Source organism: Gastrolobium bilobum, unplaced genomic scaffold, assembly GCF_033153095.1.
Source record: "Gastrolobium bilobum isolate Gb01-03AN ecotype WA unplaced genomic scaffold, APGP_CSIRO_Gbil_v1 utg1031, whole genome shotgun sequence".
NCBI classification, from domain to species: domain Eukaryota; kingdom Viridiplantae; phylum Streptophyta; class Magnoliopsida; order Fabales; family Fabaceae; genus Gastrolobium; species Gastrolobium bilobum.
The window spans coordinates 173,026-196,865 of NW_026899326.1; the positions used below are offsets into that span (position 1 = coordinate 173,026).

Here is a 23,840-nt window from a genome sequence, read left to right on the forward strand (position 1 = left end):
ATAATTTTTTTTTTTTATTTCAAACAAAAATCATGCAATTATTACGTGCAGAGGAACGAAAAAAATGGGCGAAACACTTATCAAATATCTCAAAATGTTGTGTATCTTGTTGATTTCTAATGAAGTAAGGTATGTAATCGCCCCTCTCCCGTTCTAAATTATAAAATTATTATTAACTAGTGTAAGAATATATATATATCTCTTCTTTCATTCACAGTGTTTTCCTTATTAATTGTCGATAACAAATCTTCATAATTAACAACATTAAAAAAAATTAAATATTAAAAAATACTACTCTCATTTAACATGAGATAGTTATCTCATTTTCTCTCACATCAAAAATCGTACCACTTTATTTATTTTATTTTTTATTTTTTAATAATAGGTCTCACTTAAACTCTCTTTATAACAGGAGAGAATTACTCCCATGTAAGTTGTAACATAAGTCTAATATTTTCCTTAAATATTTGGGACATACTGTGAGTATGTATCAGAAGCAACAACAAATGCGACTCAATGCTTAATCGGACGCTTCAGGGAGCGCCGCAAGAGAAATAAGTCAAAGACAGTGACATTGACCGGATAATACGGTCACTGGCTTGTAAATGGCTCGCAGCAGCGCCGAGCGAAAGATGAAAACGGTGCGTATTTGCCACGTCATTATTATTATTATTTTTGGAAAGAAAACGAAATGGTTCATTGCGCTTTTATTCTCCTCTCTCTCTTTCTCTTTCTCTCTCTCTGTGTATCAACAAACAACCATGGAATATTTGCAACACAGTGGGATCCGCGTTTTTCAATCGCAACTAGCAATCCGATTCAACATATCTTCACATTTTCGCGCCTGAAATCGATCGCCATTTTTCTCTTCTTCCCTGTAAAATTTTCCCTCTCCACATTCCTTTCCATTCCATTGCGTTTCATTTCATGCTTTTTTTGTTTCCGATTTGTAATTTTAGTAATATCCTAATCATGTGACTCGTAGCTTTGTGAATTTCTCCCTCATTGCTGTATTTCTTGCTATTGATTTTTTTTTCTTCAACGACATTCAATGTTATACCATTTCAGGCAACTAGTATTGATAATTTATTTTATAACTGTCATTATTTCGTGTACATTGTGATCTTTATTGTTGCTGATAAATATTGTTGTTGATTGCTTATGAAAATGCTTGATTAGCTTTGGAATTGGAGAAAAAGGAAAACAGTTTTAAGATTTTATTTTATTTTTAATTAATGTGTTTATTTTGTTTCTTTATTTAGGATTTGATTGAAATAGCAGTTAATGGAGGATTAAGGCAGCACGCGTTCTTCGTCTTCTTCTTCTCGTGGTAAAGTAGTTAGGATTTGTAATTTGAGGATTGAGGGGAAGCGTGAAAAATGGCTGCTAGGAGTGAACACCAAACCGTTCCCCTTTCCGTGCTCCTAAAGCGTGAATTGGCGAACGAGAAAATTGAGAAACCTGAGATTCTTCATGGTCAAGCGTGCCAGAGCAAGAAAGGAGAGGATTTCACTCTGCTGAAGACGGAATGCCAGAGGGTGGTGGGTGATGGGGTCTCTACATATTCCGTTTTTGGAGTACGTTTCTCGATCCCTACTTTTCCAGATTCAATCACATTGTTTTTTTGTTCGGATTTGATGGGTTAAAACTTGTCAAGAGGTTTTAATTTGATTTATTTTGTGTACATAATGACTTGTCATCATTTTATGGCATGACATAATGAATGAGAGGAAAAAAAGGATTAAGCGTCATCCTTGTCACAAAACTATCTTATTGCAAGGATAACAGATGTAAATGATTTCAACTTGTGAACTGGCTACTTTTAATAGATTTACTTAGAATCCAATGTATTGTTTTTATGCTTATATTAGATGTACTTGACTTTTAGTTCATAGTTGACCTAGATTGTCGAAAGTGTTTAGCAAGTTGCATATGATGTCTCCGTTAAAATGGAGGACCTCATATTGCTGACTTTATAGCTCAGTTGATGTCAAAAGACTATATAATGCCCAGGTGTTTTCCCCTCAGCTTTGATTTTCTGGCTATGGTTTTGTTCTTATTCACTGATTTTAGTTGCATCACAAGGAGCATTCTAGCCTCTTCTGCACTGAATGCTAATGACTCAATACACTATTTTTATTTATTTATTTATTTATTTTATATAGTTTCTGCCCTTTGTGCACTTTCCCTGGTTTCATTTTCTGATGTAAAAGTTTTACAGATATTTGATGGACACAATGGATCTGCTGCTGCTATTTATGCTAAGGAGAATCTTCTAAATAATGTTTTAAGCGCGATTCCTTTGGATCTTAATAGAGATGAGTGGGTAGCAGCGTTGCCTAGGGCTTTAGTTGCTGCCTTCGTAAAAACTGATAAAGATTTTCAACAGAAAGGTATGGTTGGTTCATTCCTTGTTTAGGAGGCAAATTCATGTACAGCAACTGGAATCTTCATGCTGATACTACCAAGAGTATCTGTACATATTTCTAATTTTTGTTGTCATCTATCACTCGGGGCTTCTCAAAGTTAAAATGTAAATAACAAAAGGAAAAAGAAAAGCTTTGCAATATGTTTAAAAGCTTTGCAATATGTTCACTGGATATGTGGACCATATTCTGAAGCCGTGGCATCATAATTTTGGTATTTCTAACCTCTGTTAGAAGGTTTGCTAATAGCTTTGTTTGAAAGCAAAGCTATTATAATCTTGCCTCTTGCCATAATTTTTTGATTTTCTTAAGATTTTGAATGCAAATGTTCATGGATTAGAAAATTCCTACACAAAGTGGGAAAGCCCGACTTTTTACTTTTATTTTTATTTTGTTACCATGTAAGGTTTTTTGAAAATGGATATTGGAATTAGTTGGTTTAAGTTGGGTTTCTTTGCTTGTTTTAAACTCTGGACATGAATCTTGCTTGTTTGTTTTAGGCAACAGTTCCAAGTCCAACTAGCTTTAACAATTTGACATTGCTTTGACTTGAGTATGCAAATTTATCAAGACAACCGAATTTTACAATTCCAAACAAAAGTTAATTCTTTCTTAAAATATCGCGTTACAGGTTTGACAAGCAATTTGGGTAGTTCCATACTTCCTTGATAAGATCTAGTTAAGTTGGTAGGCATCTTCATAATAAATATTTATGTGGTCTGCCCTTTTTGGAGTTTAAATGAATTTTGCTTAGGTTCGGCCTGAGATTCTAGAAATGAACATAATAGATTCATTTGTTGCTGTTTAATCACTTGTCCTGTGGTTCTAAAGGGTTTTTCCCTCTAGCTCTTGTTGGACTGTTTAATTGGCCATGTCAATTAAATTTCAGTAGTAATATTGCTGCAGCTTGACCCTTAAAATTGTCTAATGCACAGTGCATGGTAACTATTGTGGACCACATTGTTTACTCACATGGAAACTAGAGTTGACACAGAATTTAAATTGCAGAGTGCATCAAATGATGTGGTTGCAACATCTCGGTTGCGGCAGCTGCCATAGTCACGTCACATTACAAATGTGGACCACATTGGCCTGCGTTGGTTCGCATAAACCTGCAACAGCTGCAGCGTGACCGTGACTGTAATGTCACTGCAACCACAATTTAGATCTGGATGCTATTTATGCATAATAGAGATATATTCTATGGTTGATGAAGAACATCAATTATTAATGAAAGTTATTGAGATGGTGTAACTGAGCTGCGATTGATGGTTTTTATAATCGAATTAATTTTTTTTATATTTTGTCATTACAGGACAAAAATCGGGAACTACTGTAACCTTTGTGATTATAGAAGGATGGGTTGTAACAGTTGCATCAGTTGGTGATTCCCGTTGTGTACTTGAATCTTCTGATGGTGGTATTTATTACTTGTCTGCAGATCATAGGCTAGAAACAAATGAAGAGGAGTAAGTTGCTAACGCAATGTTTTTGTTGAACAACTGTATGAAATTGCTGTTATAACAAGTCTCACCATTCTCTTATTTATATCAGGAGGGTGCGCATCACCTCTAGTGGGGGTGAGGTTGGTCGGCTAAATACAGGGGGAGGTGCAGAGGTATGTTTCCTTTTAAGTTTTAATATTGATCCCTTTTAACCTAAATGGTAGTTGCTCCATAACAAGCTTCAATAACCCACTCCCTACTACCTCCAAAAAGAAGGAAAAATTTGACTGCTTGTTTGAGTATCTGATGCCTCTAGTGGTACTTTTATTTTGTTGTACACTATGCTTCCCAGTTAAACTACGTAATCAGAGATTAAGAAAGTAAACTAGGTGAACCATACCATGGAGAACTGAGAGGCGAGTGTACGCTTGTTGATTACATTGCATGATATGACCCTATCAACTTAACAGTAGAATACTCATTGCATTTCATAAATTTTTTACAGTCTTTTAAGGAAACATTTGTTTACATTTTGTGTTGCACTGACCATATCTGATGATAGGTAATTATCTCCCTTTGTGATTTACCAATACTAAATTAGTAATATGCCTGACTACATTAATGATTTTGTAGGTTGGTCCTTTGAGATGTTGGCCTGGTGGCTTGTGTCTTTCACGATCTATTGGAGATATGGATATTGGTGAATTTATTGTCCCTGTACCATATGTAAAGCAAGTGAAGGTTCGTTACTCTGTCCTGCTCACAGCAGTGTTGGGCTGATGTAGATTAGATTAGTTTCGTTTCACTTGTATCCCTTACTTAGTTTATTTGATTCCTTTCTCTTCTGTTTAATCCTACACATTTTCATATCTGTTTCATCTTATACATGAACATGTAGTTTCTTCTAAGCATGATTTTCTACTATTTCTTTTTTCAATGGAGAAATTCCCCACCCATCCCCCAGTCCAAAGAATAGAGTATATGTTGTTGAGCCAGTGTTTCTGCTAACCACACAGTGGTTCAAAATATTGTGTAGCAAATGATTAGATTCTTATGAGGAGTGGTGGTAAATTTGTCATGCTTTCATATCTGTTTCATCTTACACATGCACATGTAGTTTCTTCTAAGCATGATTTTCTACTATTTCTTTTTCGATGGAGAAATTCCCCACCCATCCCCCAATCCGAATGAAAGAGTATATGTTGTTGAGCCAGTGTTTCTGCTAACCACACGGTGGTTCAAAATATTGTGTGGAGCAAATGATTAGATTCTTATGAGGAGCGGTTGTGAATTTGTCATGTTTTCGAAGATTTCCTTGTGTGTGTTTTTCTTTTTCCTTTTTTATTCAATTAAGAGTTTAATTTCTGACTTCCCTCCCCCCACCCCCATTTATTTCTGTTCATTCAGCTGTCCACTGCCGGAGGCCGTCTTGTTATCTGCAGTGATGGTGTTTGGGATGCTCTACCTGCTGAAGTAGCCCTTGATTGTTGTCGTACCATGTCAGCAGAGGCTGCTGCACCACATATTGTTAAAGTGAGAATGATGTGCTTCCTTTGAATCTTTTTGTGAATTTTGTTTAGTGGCCCTGTTTTCATGCTGGATGTAACAGTAGTCCCGACTTCAACACCCTAAGATACCATGTTTGCATTAGTTTCTCCTGATAATTTTGTCATTTAGTGATATGATATATGTATTTCTATTCTACCCTTAATTTCCTTCTCTTTCTATCTTCAGGAAGCTTTGCAAGCAAAGGGACTTAGAGATGATACAACCTGCATCGTTGTTGATATATTAGCATCGGAGAAGCCCCCTGCTTCTGTGCCACAATCGAAGAAGCCAGTAAAAGGAGTGCTCAAGTACGTCTTTCGTAAAAAGTCTTCTGATTCAGCAAACATTGACAAAGAATACATGGAGCCAGATGTAGTAGAGGAAATGTATGAGGAAGGATCTGCTATGCTTTCAGAGAGGTTTAGTTTTGTAATAGCCGTTTTCAAAGTTGGCAGCTTGCTCTAAATTTTTTTGGCCTGACAATAGAACATGTTTGTCTGAAATGCAGGTTAGATACGAAGTATCCACTCTGCAATATGTTCAAGTTGTTTATGTGTGCAGTATGTCAGGTAGAGATAAAACCTGGAGAGGGGATTTCAATACATGAGGGTGCGCTTAACCCTCAAAGATTGCGTCCCTGGGATGGACCTTTCCTTTGCTTAAGTTGCCAAGAGAAGAAAGAAGCCATGGAAGGGAAAAGATCATCAGGTGTTTTGAAGACTCTTCTTCATTTCCGTCCATCTTCCTAGAGATATACATTTCCATATATATATATATATATATATATATATATATATATATATATTTTGAAATACATGTCCATACTTTAATCCCCTCCTTTTGATCTTTCGATTTCAGATAGACTTAGCAGCGGAAGTGACGAGTGAACTCTCATGTATATTTGCATTTTGAGAGTGATAAAAGTTGTTTAGTTAACGTGAAGGTTGAACTTCCAAGCAACAATGTCTCCCTTCTATTATCACAGGGGCTTTACGGATCTAATTTCGAATTCGACATGCATTTGAAAAACCAATAGCTGCATGTTAGGGGATTTCTGACTTGGAAGTATGGAATAGCAACCACCCAAGTTTTTAGTGAAAGGTTGTGTTAAAAGTGGCAGTGCACAACAGGATGTCAGAGATAATTCAATTTTTTTTTTAAATATTTCTTTTTTCTGGGATCCGTTCATTTGTATATGGTTTCTTTGGAATCACTATATAGACCTTAAATGATAGCGGTCTTTGTTATTATAATTTGATATAGGGAGTTTAATTAGAATTGATAGATCAATTCTACTGTAGGATAGACGTATGTTAAGCCTTTTAAATGATTTATTCTTGAAGCAGTCGATATTGATGATTCCTTTTTCAATACGAACATTAGATCTTTTGCAATAAATATGTTAGGTGCATGTTACACCCCACCCAGTTTTGTTTTTTCTTTTCTTTTCCTTTTTTTTTTTGTGTTGGATGCATGAGGAGGAACAAAGACCAGGAATAATTTCTAGCAGATAAACCAGTGCATGCGTTTTGCACGTACAATGATATGTTCCGTTAAAATACACGGATAAATTTTATACCAAAAAAAAAAGAAAAAAAAAAACACGGATAATTTATACATTTACTCTCTCTCTCTACATTTTAACATAAATATAATTCTTAGTCGTGGTAAACAACTTACAATTAGTGTTTTAAAATCACGTTCCTATCCCCGGGTCGATCCGAGTCGACCTAGTTCAACCCTGACCCCTTCTTTTTGAGGATTGAAGTCAGTAGTTAGATCCTGCATGTATGTTGATTTCTCTGACCCTCGAAAACCACGAACTCACGAGTAACAAAGGGTCGCTGCATTTTTTTTTTTTTTTTAAATTTCACTCGAAATGACAATGTGAAAAAAAAAATCGCTGCTAACCTAAATCTCAGACGTCTTCACCTTGGTGGTTTCTCCTCCTCTCCTCCGCGGCTCCGCCTCTTCGGTCTTCCTTCTACGTCCCACCGTCGCCTCTCTTCTGCTGTGGTGGTTCTTCTTTTCACTAATCCACTCTTTTTCTTGGTTTATTTCTCTGCTCTGAGCATGTCTGATATTATTGTATTACTAAGCAATAGGGTTTAAAGCTTTCTCTGACCCTGATGTATTTACTCTCATATCCATGAAAGACAGCAGTCGAAATCCAGCCGAGTTGTCTACTAGCTGATCTATGTTGGGCATAGGGTAGGAGTCTTTTGGGCAGACCTTGTTCAAGTCCGTATAATCAATGCAGACTCTCCACTTCCCGTTTGTTTTTTCACCATCACCACGTTTGCCTGCCATGTTGTATACTGAATTTCCCGAATGAACCCCACATCCAATAACTCCTTCACATGTACTTGAAAGAAAAAGGTATTTGAAATATTATTGAATTGTGTATTAATCTGATACAAAGAGGTCTCTATTTATAGAGACTAAAAAATCTAATTCTTGACCTAATGGGCTTGGCCCAATACAACAAATACTAATAATAATAAAATATCTAATATTTACAACACTCCCCCTCAAGCTGAGGAATAAATATTTATCATTCCCAGCTTGCTAGTAAGTTCTTGAAATCTGTCTGAAGGAAGTCCCTTTGTCAATAGATCAGCTAATTGACGCCCAGTGGGAATGTATGGAGTGGTAATCAACCCGCTATCAAGTTTCTCTTTGATGTAATGGCGGTCGACCTCAATATGTTTAGTCCGATCATGTTGAACTGGATTATGAGCTATACAAATAGCGGACTTATTATCACATATCAGCTTCATAGGTCCCTCACATTTTATTTTGAGATCATCAAGTACAATTTTCAGCCACAGTAACTCACAAATGCCTTGAGCCATAGCTCGAAATTCAGCTTCTGCACTTGATCTGGCAACCACATCTTGTTTCTTACTTCTCCATGTCACCAAGTTACCGCAAAGAAACATGCAATAACCAGTGGTAGAATGACGGTCAGTCACAGATCCAGCATAATCAGCATCAGTGTAGACTTCTAAAGAGAGATTACCATCATGTCGGAATAACAATCCTTTACCAGGAGTAGCTTTAAGATACTGAAGAATTCTCTCTACTGCCTGCATGTGTTTCTCCTTTGGATCGTGCATAAACTGACTGACAACACTAACAGCATAAGCTAGGTCTGGCCTAGTATGAGCCATATATATCAATTTTCCAACTAGCCGTTGATATTGCCCTTTATCAACTGGAGGACTCTCCTCTTCAAAGCCTATCTTGTGATTATGCTCAATAGGAGTATTAGAGGGTTTACACCCGAGCTTCCCTGCTTCTTTGAGAAGATCCAAAACATATTTCCTCTGACTGATAAAAATTCCTTTGCTTGAATGAGCTACTTCTATCCCTAGGAAATATCTCAGTTTCCCAAGGTCTTTAACTTCGAACTCAGAGGCAAGTCGTGTCTGCATAATCTGTCTCTCCACAAAATCATCACTTGTGATAATAATATCATCAACATATACAAGGAGCACAGTAAGCTTCCCATTTTGGGAGTGCTTGAAGAAAAGAGTGTGATCTCCTTGACTCTGTCTATATCCTAAGGTCATCATAACCTTAGTAAACCTTCCAAACCAAGCACGAGGTGACTGTTTCAATCCATACAAGGCCTTTTTTAATCGACAAACTTTATTTTCCCTCTTCACAGAATCAAAACCAGGCGAGATTTCCATGTAGACTTCTTCTTCTAACTCACCATTGAGGAAATCATTTTTCACATCAAATTGATTTATATCCCAATTGTAATGGGCAGCAAGGGACAACAAGATTCTCACTGTATTCATATTTGCAACTGGAGCAAAGGTTTCTCCATAATCAATGCCATAAGTTTGAGTGTAACCTTTGGCGACTAATCGAGCCTTGTATCTCTCAAGAGTGCCATCAGAATTATATTTCAGGACATAAACCCATTTGCACCCTACTGCTTTCTTTCCGTTGGGTCTATCAATAACCTCCCATGTTTTATTTTTCTCCAACGCATTCATCTCCTCTTGCATGGCTTGAGCCCAATTCCCATCTTTCAAAGCTTCATGTACTGATTTTGGGATTGAAGTAGAATCTAGTGCTGAAACAAAGCTTTTGTGCTGCACAGAAAGATTAGCAGAGGAAACAAAATGGGAGATAGGGTATTGAGTACAAGAGGGACAGGAAGAACAAGTTTTCTTGGAACAAGATCTTTTTCCTTTTCTTAAAGCAATGGGTAAATCATCAGAAGCAGTAGTAATGGGTAAGTCATCAGAAGTATTAACATCATGATCAGAAATATGAGATTCAGGACTTACCAGTGGTTCAGACGATTGAGGTTGCTGTTGAGGCAATGTGGGCTGTTCAGACGATTCAGGTGTTACAATCTTTCGCATCTCTGGTGTACTTGATGTATCAGTCATAGGAGGATCAGTCACGGGAGAATCAGACATAGACACATTAGGAACAGGAACAAGAGGAAGAGACATTGACACAGGTGAAGGAGTAGACACTGAAGATTCAAAGAAGGAAGGTGATGAGTCTTCTGGTGAATTATTCTCCCCTGAAGATGAGGACCTTGGAAAAAGGACTCAGATTCCAGAAATGTAACATCCATAGAAACAAAAAATTTCCGACTTCCAGGGTGATAGCACTTGTAGCCCTTCTTATCAGGAGCATATCCAAGGAAGACACATTTAAGAGCCCTAGGATCCAACTTACTGCGATGCTGCTTATGAATATGAACAAAGACAACACACCCAAACACTCGAGGAGGAAGACTTTGCAAAGTTGGAACAGAAGGAAAAAAAGAAGTCATGGAGTGAATAAGACTTACATGATCGAGAACCCGAGTGGGTAGACGATTGATCAAGAACGTTGCAGTAAGAATGGCATCTCCCCAATAGCATTTGGGTACATGTGTTTGAAACAGTAAGGCACGAGCAACTTCAAGAAGGTGACGATTTTTCCTTTCAGCAACCCCATTTTGTTGAGGGGTGTCTACACAAGTAAGTTCATGAATCATACCTTGATTTTGTATAAATTGGGAAAAAGAGTGATTGACATATTCAGTACCATTATCTGTCCTTAGTCTTTTGATTTTTTTACAAAATTGAGTCTCAATCATTTTATAAAATTGAAAGAACAGTTGTGGTACCTCAGACTTTTCACGCATTAAGTAAACCCAAGTTACACGAGTGCAATCATCAATAAAAGAAACAAACCATTTATTTCCAGAAGAATGAGGGACCTTAGAAGGACCCCAAACATCAGAATGAATAAGATCAAAAGGTTCAACACTCTTAGTAATACTAGAAGGAAAATACACACGATGATGCTTAGCAAATTCACAAACATCACAATGAAAAGACTCAACAGACTTAGACAAAAACAATGACGGAAATAAAGATTTGAGTAAACTAAATGGAGGATGACCCAAACGCTTATGATGCAGCCAAATTAAAGAATCAGCAGTTGATTGACCATGAGACACGAAGGTGTGATCTGTTACTTTATTTGCGGGAGATTGTGACACCAGATAGTACAGCCCACCTTGCTCTTTAGCACTACAGATCGTCTTTCCCGTGGCGAGATCCTGAAAAACACAATGGGTAGGGAAGAAGGTTACAGTACAATTCAAATCTTTTGTAATTTTGTGAATAGAAAGAAGATTCGTGGAGAGTTTAGGAACATGAAGAACATCCTTAAGATGTAAGGACTGCTGTAAGTTTATGTCACCAGAACCCGCAACTGATGTATGTGAGCCATCAGCTATGGATATTGTTTGAGTTCCAATGGTAGGATGATAAGAAATAAAGGAGTCAGCACAACAAGTCATATGATCAGTAGCACCAGAATCAACATCCCAAGAATGTTTAAAATCATTACATGAAGAAATGAAAGAATGAGTTTTGGAGCTCATACCAGTCATAGCCAAAGCACTAGTATCAGATGGCTTACTCAGATAATCAAGAATGGTTCGAAGTCGTTCCAACTCATCTGGACGAAATGCAGATTGGGTCTCATTAGGTGCAGGGGTTATTTCAGAAGAAGTAAAATGCGCTTGACCACGCATCCTTGCCATCTTTTCTAAGACAGTTTGCTTTCCATAAAGGCGAAAGCATAAATCCTTGATATGACCTATTCTTTTACAATAAGAACACCATCGGTCATCTCTCTTAGGTCTAGAAGAGGTACCATCATAAAATTTTGAAAAAGAACTCCTTTGAGAAGAGGCCATACTGCACAGAAAATGGTTAAAGAAAAAGCTCCAAGAAGCCAAAAAATCACAAATAAATACCAAACGATGTCCAATCATAGAGAGGAGCACAGATCCAGAAAGAGGATGAAGGGACGATCAAGATCGCGGTGGTCCGATCCAGAAAAATGGTCTTACGCGCCGCCACGCGCCGGTGAGATTGGCTGCGCGTGGGATTCACTCGCGGTTGAAGGAGCGGCGCGTGTGGGCGCGTGCGGTGGCCGTTCGGTCTGAAATTTCTGGAGCAACGTCGTCCGGTGAGCGTGGTTCTTTCTGGGTCTGTTCGGAGTTGAAAAACCACCGGGAAAGGGTCCAATCGTGATGAACAAATGTTGTCTTGTGATGAAGAATAATGGAGACGATGAACAGTAACAGAGACGATGAATAGTAACAGAGATCCAGTATAACAGAGATCTTCTCGGTCTAAGAGGTCCCCGGAAAAAATCCGGGGGCGGCTGATGGCAGCGAGAGACAAAAAGAATAAAAGGTTCTTGTTCTAAAGACAATAGGCGTGGAAGCAGAGCCCTCAGGATCGAGAGCTCTGATACCAACTTGAAAGAAAAGGGTATTTGAAATATTATTGAATTGTGTATTAATCTGATACAAAGAGGTCTCTATTTATAGAGACTAAAAAACCTAATTTTTGACCTAATGGGCTTGGCCCAATACAATAAATACTAATAATAATAAAATATCTAATATTTATAACACATGTTCTTCCAGGACTTGTCTCTTTTTCGGTCCCAACTTCCTTTTCTTTCAAGAAACCAGTGTGGATCCGGGGTAAACTGCCAACTAGTGGCAGCAGAAGGCAGGGTCTATCCCTGGGATCTCTAAGAAAATACATCTGTGTTGTTTTTGAGGAACCCAGCTAACTCTTGCTTGATCCGAGGATCTATAGTTTTACCAATTCGGGTAAATTGACCAGGTTCATTCCCCAATGCAAGATCTTCTAATTCTCCATCAGGTTCAGGTCTCGGGATTACTTCTTCTCTCATGTCTAGTTCAACCACGTTGACCGGCTTCCTTGAGTGTTAAGGAATTGTGCTCTTACCGAGTTTATTCCCTGGGTGAATCCGGGGTGGACTCGAATGTCCGCCTTCATTTTCTTTGACGGTGTCAAAGTAGCAGCCCCTGGATTCCTTATGATCTCCACAAACAATAATTATTTCATTCTTATTGCTTACCATTTTTATCTTCTGGTGTTTTGTAGAAACCAGCATGTCCCACTGGTGTATGGTTGGTCTTCCCAGAATTATATTATATTCTGACGGGAAATCAGCCACTATGAATCTAACTCATTCTGATTTGAACGCCTTTTTTGTTTCCAAGGTCAACCTGAGATCGATGTAGCCTTTAGGAGGTGTATGCTCTCCATTAAAAGCTACCAGTGTCATTTTGCAAGGTTTGAGGTCCTCCTCATCCAGGTTCATCTTTTTGAAAGCGTCCCAGAGTATGATGTCGGCACTACTCCCTGCATCCACGAAAATCTTCTTAACCCAGCAATTTACCAAGGTCCCAGCAATGACTAGTTCGTCTACATGTCCCGACAACACACCATGCATGTCCTCTTTGGTGAAATACAAAAGGGGAGGGTCCGGCTTGGTCAGGTCTTCTTTGAACTTAGGACGATCCCGAATGAAGAGTATCTCTTTCAAGTACTTTCTCCTGGCACTTACGGTGTCCCCTCCTCCCCCCAAGGCTCCACTAATTACATTACAGTCAAATTCCACTTCCGGGAACTCATCACGGTTGGAATCGTTTTTCTGATTCCTTTCCTCCTTGTTTTTCTTTTTAGGAGCCGGGCTTTTACTTCTATTTCTATTTTCCGACTTCCTTTTGTTATTTTTGGAACCCTGAGTTTTGATCACGTATTGGTGTAACCTTCCATCTTGAACAAATTTCTCCACAGCATCTCAGAGGTCCCAGCATTAGTCAGTATGACCCGGTCCGTCTTGAAATGCACAGTATTTGGACTTGTCCAAACCTCCTCTGTCGAATATGGGATGGGGTCTTTCTAACTTCTTCATTTCCGTCATTGCCACTTCCCTCCAGATTTGAGAACGTGGCGCATTCAGCGGTGTGCACTTCTCATATCTTCCAACTCGATCCCGGCCATCCGGGATTCGGGCCCTGGACTCTTTTTTCTTGTTATCAACCCGTTCCTTTGCTTTCGGGGCCGAGCTTCTCTTTCTTGGGCTAATTCTTTTGCCCTCGTCAGATTGCGCATTGGCAATTTCCATTTTCTCAAGTTTGAGGTATTTTTTCGAACGAGTTCTGAATTCTTCCAACGTCTTCACCGGGTCCTTATAGACCGACTTGGCTAGTCTGGACGTACTGTCCAAGCCAGCCACAATGAGATGTACGTGAACATTCTCTTATAAACCTGGCACCTGCAACGCAGCATCCTTGAAATGGTTGAGGTATCTCTGGAGGGTTTCTCCAGGTTGTTGATGTATCTTTCCAAGCGAGAACTCGAACTTCGGGTGCTTCTTACTTGTTGCAAAGTTTAAGAGGAGCTATTCCCCAAATTCCTCAAAAGACCCATTGGAGTTGGCAGGTAAGGTAGAAAACCATGCCTGCGCAGCCCCAGTCAGGGTTACGACAAATATCCAAGATATAAGAGGCTCGTCTATTCCTCGGATGTACATGTCCGTGTCGAAAGCATCAATATGGACCTGTGGGTCTTGACTTCTATCATATTTCGGTAGTCGTGTTAAATCAAAGTCTTTTGGGAAGGGTGTATTCAAAATCTCCCCAGTGAAGGGGCTGTCGTTATACTGCCCCCTGCTGTATTTTCTTTTGTAGGCACCAGATTCCACCCGCCCTCTAGCTACCTGTTCATCACGGCGAGGACGAGTTCCATCCTGATGTCTCTGCCCATTTGCCTCTGTTGAAGCGTTTTGGATCATGGGCTGCAGAGGAGCGTTTTGTCCCCCCAGAACCTGGTCTTCCCGGTTCGGATTTGTCGTGTTCGCCGGATTAGGTCTTTCATGGTTTTCCACCTCTATAACCCGATTCTGATGAACCGAGTTCTGATTTCCTTCCCGGCCATTAGCATCCTGGCCTTCGTTTCTTCTAGTTAACCCCATTAAGCGTTGTTCCAGGTCTCGCATTCCCCTGGTACTTTCCTCTCGTATTGTTTGGAAGTCTTGTTGCCGCTGGAGGTTATTGCGATTTTCCAACTCTTCCATTCGCTGCATAATCGAAGCGAATGCATTCTGAGCTAGCCGAGTATCTGGATCAGCTGACTGGGCAATACGCGCAGCAAGATCCCCGGGGTGCTAGTGAGGGTTAGTCCTTACTAGAGCCATGATTGGATCAGGACCCCTATCACGACGCGCTGGAGTGGAAGCGGTGTCGGAGACATCTTCGCTGACATGGACGTGATCATAATCCACATCGGTTCCTAGCTAGTGTTGAGGCTGATTTGCCTCTTCCAGAACTGGATCCAGTGGTTGGTTCTAGTTTTGGGGTGGCTGTTGGCTACTGCTCCTTGTTTGGATTTCCATCCTTTGTCAGATTAGTGAGAACTTCAAATTCAGAGAAGAATTTCCCCACAAATGGCGCCAATGTTCTGTCCTTGAGACAGAGATGTCCAGCCCAATAGGCTGGTATGTTACTTTTGGATCTAGTGCCCTCTCCAAGGTATCTATGAAGGAGATACCCTTGAGTCAAGCAGATCACTGTGCACAGAATACTACAACGGCGTTAGCCAATGGGGTGTGTGTGTGTGCGCACAGTGACAGCATAAGAGAGAGAGCGTACGTACCTTTAGGGTTTACCTTATATTTATAGAGGTTACCTGTGGGTAGCGTGGATGGTCCTTTGGTGCCTCTGGTGAGGGGCCAGGCCTGCTTGCTATGCTGTCGTATTAGGATTAGTATCCTTGATGGATATCTATTCATGATTAGTATTGATTTATATCTTGGATTGCCCCTTGTTGGGCTTATCACTTGACGGGCCCCTTATATGGGTCCATAACAAACACCAAATCATAACTGTTGATTTTTGTCAATCAACGGTTATCATCATTTGACACCGGTGTCAAACTTTAAAATTTGACACCAAATCATAACCGTTGATTTCTGTCAATCAATGATTATCATTTATTAGACATCAAACTTATTAATTAATTATCAATTTTCAATAAATGATAGCCGTTAATTGGCGAAAATCAACGGTTAGGATTTGGTGTCAAATTTCAAAGTTTGACACCGGTGTCAAATGATCTTATCCATATATGAGGTAGGATTCTTTGACACCAGTGTCAAATTTCAAATTTGACACCTCATCTGATAGTCGTTAGATAAAAAAAGATCAATGGTGTCACATGCTTTCAAATCAGAGTCGTTGATTTTTTTGATCTAACAACTATCAGATGAGGTGTCAAATTTAAAATGTGACACTAGTGCAAAAGGATCCTACCTCATATATTAAAACAAAATTAATGTGACTATTGATTATCTCTTAATCTCCTTTATCATTGAATAAGTAAAAAAAATAAAAAAATAAAAAAAATTAATTACATTGTATTAATTTTGAAATTTAAATTTAAAAATATATAATACAAATCGAATATTTTTAAACTAACATTTTATATAGAAAATTTTTATATTCATTATATTTATTCAGGAACTTTCTTATTATACTCAAAGCAAATTTAATTCTCTGCCTTGTATATTATACATATATATTGTAAGATTGACAATTAATTTGAAATTATATTTCAAAATTTAGATTTTTTTTGTATACAAAAATTTAGATTTGTTTTAATATATTTTGATGAACTTATTTTAACTGATTTTTACTATATTTTGACGAAGTATTCTAAATTTTTACTTGATATATTTTGATGAAATCAAGTTTTTATATTTTAATAAAATGTTATTGGTTTGATGTTTCTCATGGTGTATGAAATATTTTTATCTCTTACACACACATAAAAAGGTGTGAGACCCAAGTAGGGTTATTGAAGGAGAAGAGAGAGAAAGAGAAAATATAAGCTTCACATACTTTTATCTGTGTATAGCAGAAGATAATTTTATCTCTTACAACATGAGAGACATTAAACCCTAAACTTATATACTATAAACTTTTTATAAAAGGCTAAAATATTATTCAAACTCAAACCATTTTAAATTAAATTTCATTACATTTAATTAGATTTAAATTTTAAACTAAATAAATAAATGATATTATAAAAAAAATTAAGTAAAATTGATAAACTGACTTTTTCAAAAAACTGATTAATTAATTTACAGACACTATTAAAAATCAACTCCATAATCGTGAAAGTTCTATTCACAGCCATATGTGAGAAGAAAACTATATATATATATATATATATATATATATATATATATATATATATATATATATATATATATATATATATATATATATATATATAGGAAAATAGAAGTATAATGTTGTAGGAAAGTTGTTAGGTTATGTTATAGAGATAGAGATTATGGGACCGACACTTGTTTTTTTTTTTTTTAAATAAGTGTGGATCTCACAATCCCTATCTCTATAACATAACCTAACAACTTTCCGACAACATTATTCTTCTTTTTCCTATATATACTACACTTGTTTTGTTTTTTTGTTTTTAGAAAATAAATGTGGGTCCCACAATCCCTATCTCTATAACATAACCTAACAACTTTTCGACAACATTATTCTTCTTTTTCCTATATATATATATATATGTATATATATAAGGAAAAGATCCGTTTACAAATTTTTTTTAAAATTTTTGCAAATTACACTATGTACTCCCGGGAGAATATAGTGTAACCTAGTGGGAGTACATAATGTAGTTTGTAAGAATTTGTAAACAAAAAATTTATAAATATAACCCTCCCATATATATATATAGGGTTTGTTTTTCTCATGTTGCATGAGAAAACAAACCCTTCCTACACTCACCATAAAAAAGGTGTGCCACTCATTTTTTTTTTAAATAGGTGGATCCCACAATTGATGTATCTATGACATGAGATTAGAATTCTTTTATAACATAAGATTTATTTTTCCCTATATATATATATATATATATATATATGAGTTTCAATTTTCTCATGCAAAGGAAAAAAATTTCTTATGCTATAGGCACATCTTATGTAGGATCTACATCTATTAAAAAAATAAAAAAATAAAAGAAAATACTACACGAAAGTCTAATGGTCACTCGTAGGAGAAAACAATTATCTTATAACATGAGAAAATGTTTTTCACAGACACACACAGATATATATATATATATATATATATATATATATATATATATATATATATATATATATATGGGGTTTACATTTCTACAGCTGTTGTACGTGCAACAATCAAATACTTGCCATATATATACTTGAAAGCATTAAATGTGGAGAATCATAACCATACAAAGGATGAAATCATTAAATGTGGGAATCATAATTATACACCTGTCGTAGTTGTACGTAAAGCGGCTCAGAAATGATATATATATATATATATATATATATATATATATATATATATATATATATATGTTTGTATTTCCATAAGTAGCCTTATTTCATATATTGTTATTCATATTCACTTAAGGGCATTTTAGTCTTTTTGTCATATTAATCAAAACGTTGCGTTTGATGAAGTATATGGTAGGGGTGTTCATCAATCGATCCAAACCGATTCAAACCGTGGTGACCGAACCGAAAAATCGATAACCGAATAAACCGAAAATCGAAAAACCGAAAACCGACTAAAAATCGCAAATTTTAATTGGATTAGATCGATTTTTGGATGGGTTGATGAAAACCGATCCAATCCAAACCGATTCAATATATTAATTTCCCTCTAACTACTTGGGTATTTCTCTAATCATAGTCTAAAAATTTCTAAACCCAAGACCCATTAACCCATCAACTAAACCCAAGAAAAAATCTAGTCGTATCTCATCAACAAAATTTTATCTTTGTAGAGCTTCATATCTCATTGCCAAAATTAAAAAAATTATTTTATAGTTTAATAATGCTTTTGTATTTCAATTTTTTTTTTACAAAGCCAATATATATAAAAGATGTTATTTGCACAACAATCATGAAATAAATTTTAGGATTTTCAAAAAATCGAAAATCGATCCAATCCAAACCGAAAAAAATTGGATTGGATTGGATCGGATTTGAAAAAAATTCAAAATCGAATGGATGATTATATGATCAAACCGAAGGGATTGGATCGGATAATTTTTGTTTCCAAAACCGATCCAATCCAGACCGCGAACACCCGTAGTATATGGTATCTGATTGCTTCTCTGCTTTGTCACTTATGAAAATATTCTCTCTTTTTTCGATATTCTTTCATTTGATAATCCCTTTGTGAGCTATGCTGAGGTTTCAATTCGAAACCCAAAATCTGACCCGTTAACCACGTGTTCTTGTGATTTCTCCTTGCTTTTGGTTTCTTTTGTATGCGCAGGTTTATCACTGGAGTTCAATGGTGGTTCGTGAGCTATGGAGAAACTCAGTAGTGACTTCTTAGAGACATCAAGAAGTTTCGGTAAAGGCTTTGATTATGTGAGGAGTTTCTGGTACCATTACTGGCTTAAGTGTATGTGGTTGATCTCCTCTGTCATATAACTGGTTATTTCTGGTTAAGTCTTGTTGGTTAGGGTTTCTGATTTGGCTGTTGTAACATTTAGGGCTTTAGGGATTTCTTTGGGGCTTTGGGTATTTCAAAGCAACTCGGAATATTGTGTGCCTTTATTATTATTTTTCATAGTGTAAGCACCAGGGAATGAACTTCCATTGTGACTCATTGGATGTAGGAATCTTGGTTTAACACCCAAGTTTTGAACTACTCAAATTTCTTGTGTGTTCTTTTCTCTCCCTTACCTCTGATTTATTGATAAAGAATCTAGTATCCTTCACATGTAATTACAATAATTGGTATCTAGAGCTTAGGTTTCGTGCTTTTTTTGCTTTGTATCTATGTTTTCTTCAATTGTTGATATATGTTGCTTACTTCCTTTTTTGCAGTCTTTATAGATACAAGTATATTTTGATGATAACAAAGTTGTAACAATAAAAAGAGAAGAACATTGATCAAGAGAAAAAACATCAATCATGTGTGAATATTGAAGATGTACGGTGTAGCCACACGGGAAGAGTAATGACATATCAAAGTCGCAAGATCATTGGATCAAGAGAAAAAAAGAATAATTAGAAGAGCAACAACAAGATCAAAGACAACAAACCATGGACAAAATCTAAAAGAAGCTCAATATCACAACCATGGTGAAAAATGATCAAAATCAACAAAGTGTCAAGCATTGTCATATCCAACAAGTCAAAGCATCAAGCTCAAGTAAAGATTCAAGACACAAGACATTAGGCTAAGTCTAAAATCATATTTAGAATATATTTTTAGGATTTAGACTTATATGTAAGGGTCTATGGTAGATTGCATTGCATGAGCTCTAAGTTTTTCTCAAAGTAAACATATTTTTCAAATTGCATAATCGATAGCCTTTAAATTCTTGAAAGAAATTTGAAAAACCTATGGAAAAGATTCTTGACATATTTTATAACTTCAAAACATATTTATCAAGTCAAGATCTTTCATAAAAAGTGATTGAAATCTATTTAAAACAAATATCTTTTCGTATCAAGTCAAGATCTCCATGAAGTTGTAAACAAGCCAATTTTTCGTATCAAAGATGATGGATTTGGATCTCATGTTCTTCATAAATTTTTTATATCTTTCTTTGATATTTCCAAAGAGACCAAGATCACACCAATCCAATAATAAGATCTTAAGTTATGCCCAAAATACAAAATAATATTCTTGTTGGTAATCGATTACCACTGCACCAGAACAACTATCACGGCTATAAATGGCTAATTTTGGATAAAATCACTATATATACATTCTCCACGACCCTAAAACTGATTGATCACTATTCTTACACATCCTAAGGATAATTTGAGAGCTTCTACACAATCACTTGCATATTCTTTCATATTTTCAAATATTATACATATTTGAGCTCATATCTTGAAAATCCATATACTTATAGTGCTTCAAGTTGTATATCCACACTTTGAGAGTGTGTATTTATTTATAAACTCCTTCCTTTGTATTCTTGAATTGAGAGGGTAGTGAAACTCATTATATTTTAGAGGTACCTAAATACCTAAGTAAATTTGGAGTGAAAAGTTGTAAGGTATCCAAGAACCCGAAGTCTTGAAAGATTGTAAAGGTTTGTTAAGCACCCATGAATCTTAACCGTTAGTGAAAGAGTTGATCAAATGACTTTAGTCTGGACGTGGGTAACAAATGGTGGTGGCTGAACCAGGATATACTGTGTTTGTAATTCTCTAAACTCTAAATTCTTTATTTCTAACACTTTAATTAGTTATATGATATTATGAATGCGCTAGTATAGATTATATCATTGTGGTAAATTGTATATTATTGATTTCTTGAATATATTTATGGGAAAAATGTGTGTCATTTTAAATGATACAAGTTTTGTCATTTCATAGACACAAAGAGGTGGACACACATTTACTACTTTTGTCTTTATTTTTCAGTGGGACCCACACTTCTTTGTGTCTATGAAATGACATAACTTGTATCATTTAAAATGACACACACTTTTTCCTATATTTATAAGCTTATTATATGTCAAAGTTTTCATAAAATATTAATTTAGTAAAAAGAAGGAGAATTTTGCGAAAATCTTGTAATACTTAATTCTCCCTCCTCTTGAGTATGGAAGGCCATATTCCTAACAATCTTTTATTCCATGCTTCGATTGGTTCTTACAATTACTATTATTTTCAAGTTCTGTATATTTAGAATATTGTTATTTCTTCTGCGCTTCTACTCCCCCTTCTTTCTTGTATCGGGTCTGTTTTCTTGCTATCTTGGTCTTTGAAACTCATCAAGATGGGCACTACACGCATGTATGTGGATAGATACAATGGCAAAAGGGACTTTAATATGTGGAGAAAAGAAAATGAAGGCTGTCTTGGTTCACCAGAAGTGTTCCAAGGCCTTGGGTGGTGTTAAGGATCTGCTTGTTACCCTGAGTACCGAGGAAAATAAGGACATGTTAAAAACTGCTTATAGTTTGTTGATCTTGCACTTGATAGACAATGTCCTTAGACAAGTGAATGATAAAACTACTGTTGCTGGGGTTTGGTTGAAGCTGGAATCTTTATTCATGACTAAGTCCTTATTTAAAAAGATTTACCTTAAAGAAAAAATGTTTGAATTTAGAATGAACTCTAATAAATCATTAGATAAGAACTTAGATGAATTTAAAAATATAACCATAAGTCTAGCTAATACAGTGAGAAGATCTCGGATGAAAACCGCTCTTCTAAATGTCTTGCCTGAGACTTTCATGGATGTGAAAGCTGCAATTAAGTTTGAAAGGGAGTCAATGTCCCTTGAGGATGTGTTGGCAGCCCTTAGGTATAAGGAATTAGAGATAAACTCCAATAAAAAGGCCCATATAAAGAAGCTGAATATTAAAGGGAGGTTTAAGAAGAAACCCCAATCTAATAATAAGGGTAAGGGTAAAAATGACTTCTTGAGTTAGGAGAATCTCGATAATAACTTCTTGGAGACATCAAGAAGCTTTGGTAAAGGCTTTGATTGTGTGAGGAGTTTCTGGTACCATTACTAGCTTGTGTGCATATGGTTAATCTCCTCTGCTATGTAATCGGTTGTTTCTGGTTATGTCTTGTTGGTTACGATTTCTGATTTGGTTGTTGTAATTAGGGGTGTTCGCGGTCTGGATTGGATCGATTTTGGAAGCAAAAATCATCCGATCTAATCCAATTTTTTTCAGTTTGGATTGGATCAGTTTTTGATTTTTTGAAAATCCTAAAGTTTATTTCATAATTATTGTGCAAATAACATCTTTTGTATATATTGGTTTTGTAATTTATTTATTTTTTGAAATACAAAAGCATCAGCAAATGATAATATAATTTTTTTTTTTGGTAATGAGATATGGAGCTCTATATAGATGAAATTTTGTTGATGAGATGTGACTAGAATTTTTCTTGGGTTTAATTAATGGATTAATGGGTCTTGGGTTTAAAATTTTTTAGGTCATCATTAGGGAAAGATTTAAATAGGTAGAGAGAAATTAATATAGTGGATCGATTTTCATCAACCAATCTGAAAACCGATCCAATCTAATTAAAATTTGTGATTTTTTTTCAATTTTCGATTTATTCGATTTTCGATTTTTCAATTCGGTCACCACGATTTGAATCAGTTGATAAATACTCTAGTTGTAATATTTGCGACGTTAGGAATTTCTTTGAAGCTTTGGGTATTTCAAAGCAACTCTAAATAGTAATGTAAGCACCACTGAATGGACTCCCATAATAACCATATAAATGTAGGAATCTTGGTTTAATACCCAAATTTCGAACCACTTAAGTTTCTTGTGCGTTATTTTTTCTTTTTCTTTTTTATCTCTGATTTACTGATAAAGAATCTGGTATCACTTGTAATTTGAAACAAATACTTGCCATTGAATTAATATCCGTGGCAGAAAATGTACTGAAAAGTTTTCCCACCCATAGGGACATGTGTCAAGGTGTGTGGTTCGAGTGTAAAGTTTTTGTCTCATGCTACATTTTCTTACTCTAAGATATATAGTTTTTCACTTTTTTGACAACTCGTACTATCTTATCTTAAAAAACAGAAAGAAAAGAAATTTAGAATATGATTTTGGGTGGTGAAAGGGGTGAGGATGAGCGTGTCCAAGCAAATAATCCCTCCATGATTAAGATGTTGACTTTAACTATGCTTACAAAATTCCTTTATGCTTGCTGCATGGACCACCGTATACACGGTCTACACCACCACACCATTGTTTTTCTTTCTTTTCTTTTTCTTTTTTCTCCTCTCTCTTTCTGTGTCCATGGCAGTCAATGTTTGACTTTGGACATAAATGATACTTAGTTGGACATTGATACGTCTCTTTAAGCTTTCATGTTCATTGATGAATGGTCTAATCATGTGAACAGAATGAATCACTATTCACTCCCCAGTCACAACTTTTAGATGCTGATGATATATATATATATATATATAATGAGGTAGGATCCTTTGACACTAGTGTCAAATTTGAAGTTTGACACCTCATCTGGAAGCAGT

General features: G+C 36.2%; 1 protein-coding gene across 1 annotated transcript; it reads left to right on the plus strand.

Moving 5' to 3' along the window:
* The first annotated feature begins 1,377 nt into the window (after nt 1–1,377).
* Nucleotides 1,378–6,588, plus strand: LOC133289657 (probable protein phosphatase 2C 12). Its single transcript, XM_061487645.1, has 9 exons — nt 1,378–1,577; nt 2,222–2,393; nt 3,742–3,895; nt 3,981–4,044; nt 4,505–4,612; nt 5,279–5,404; nt 5,606–5,838; nt 5,928–6,127; nt 6,278–6,588. The coding sequence occupies exons 1-9, from the start codon at nt 1,380–1,382 to the stop codon at nt 6,304–6,306; spliced, it is 1,284 nt and encodes a 427-aa protein (XP_061343629.1). The 5' UTR covers nt 1,378–1,379; the 3' UTR covers nt 6,307–6,588.
* The last annotated feature ends 17,252 nt before the right edge of the window (nt 6,589–23,840 follow it).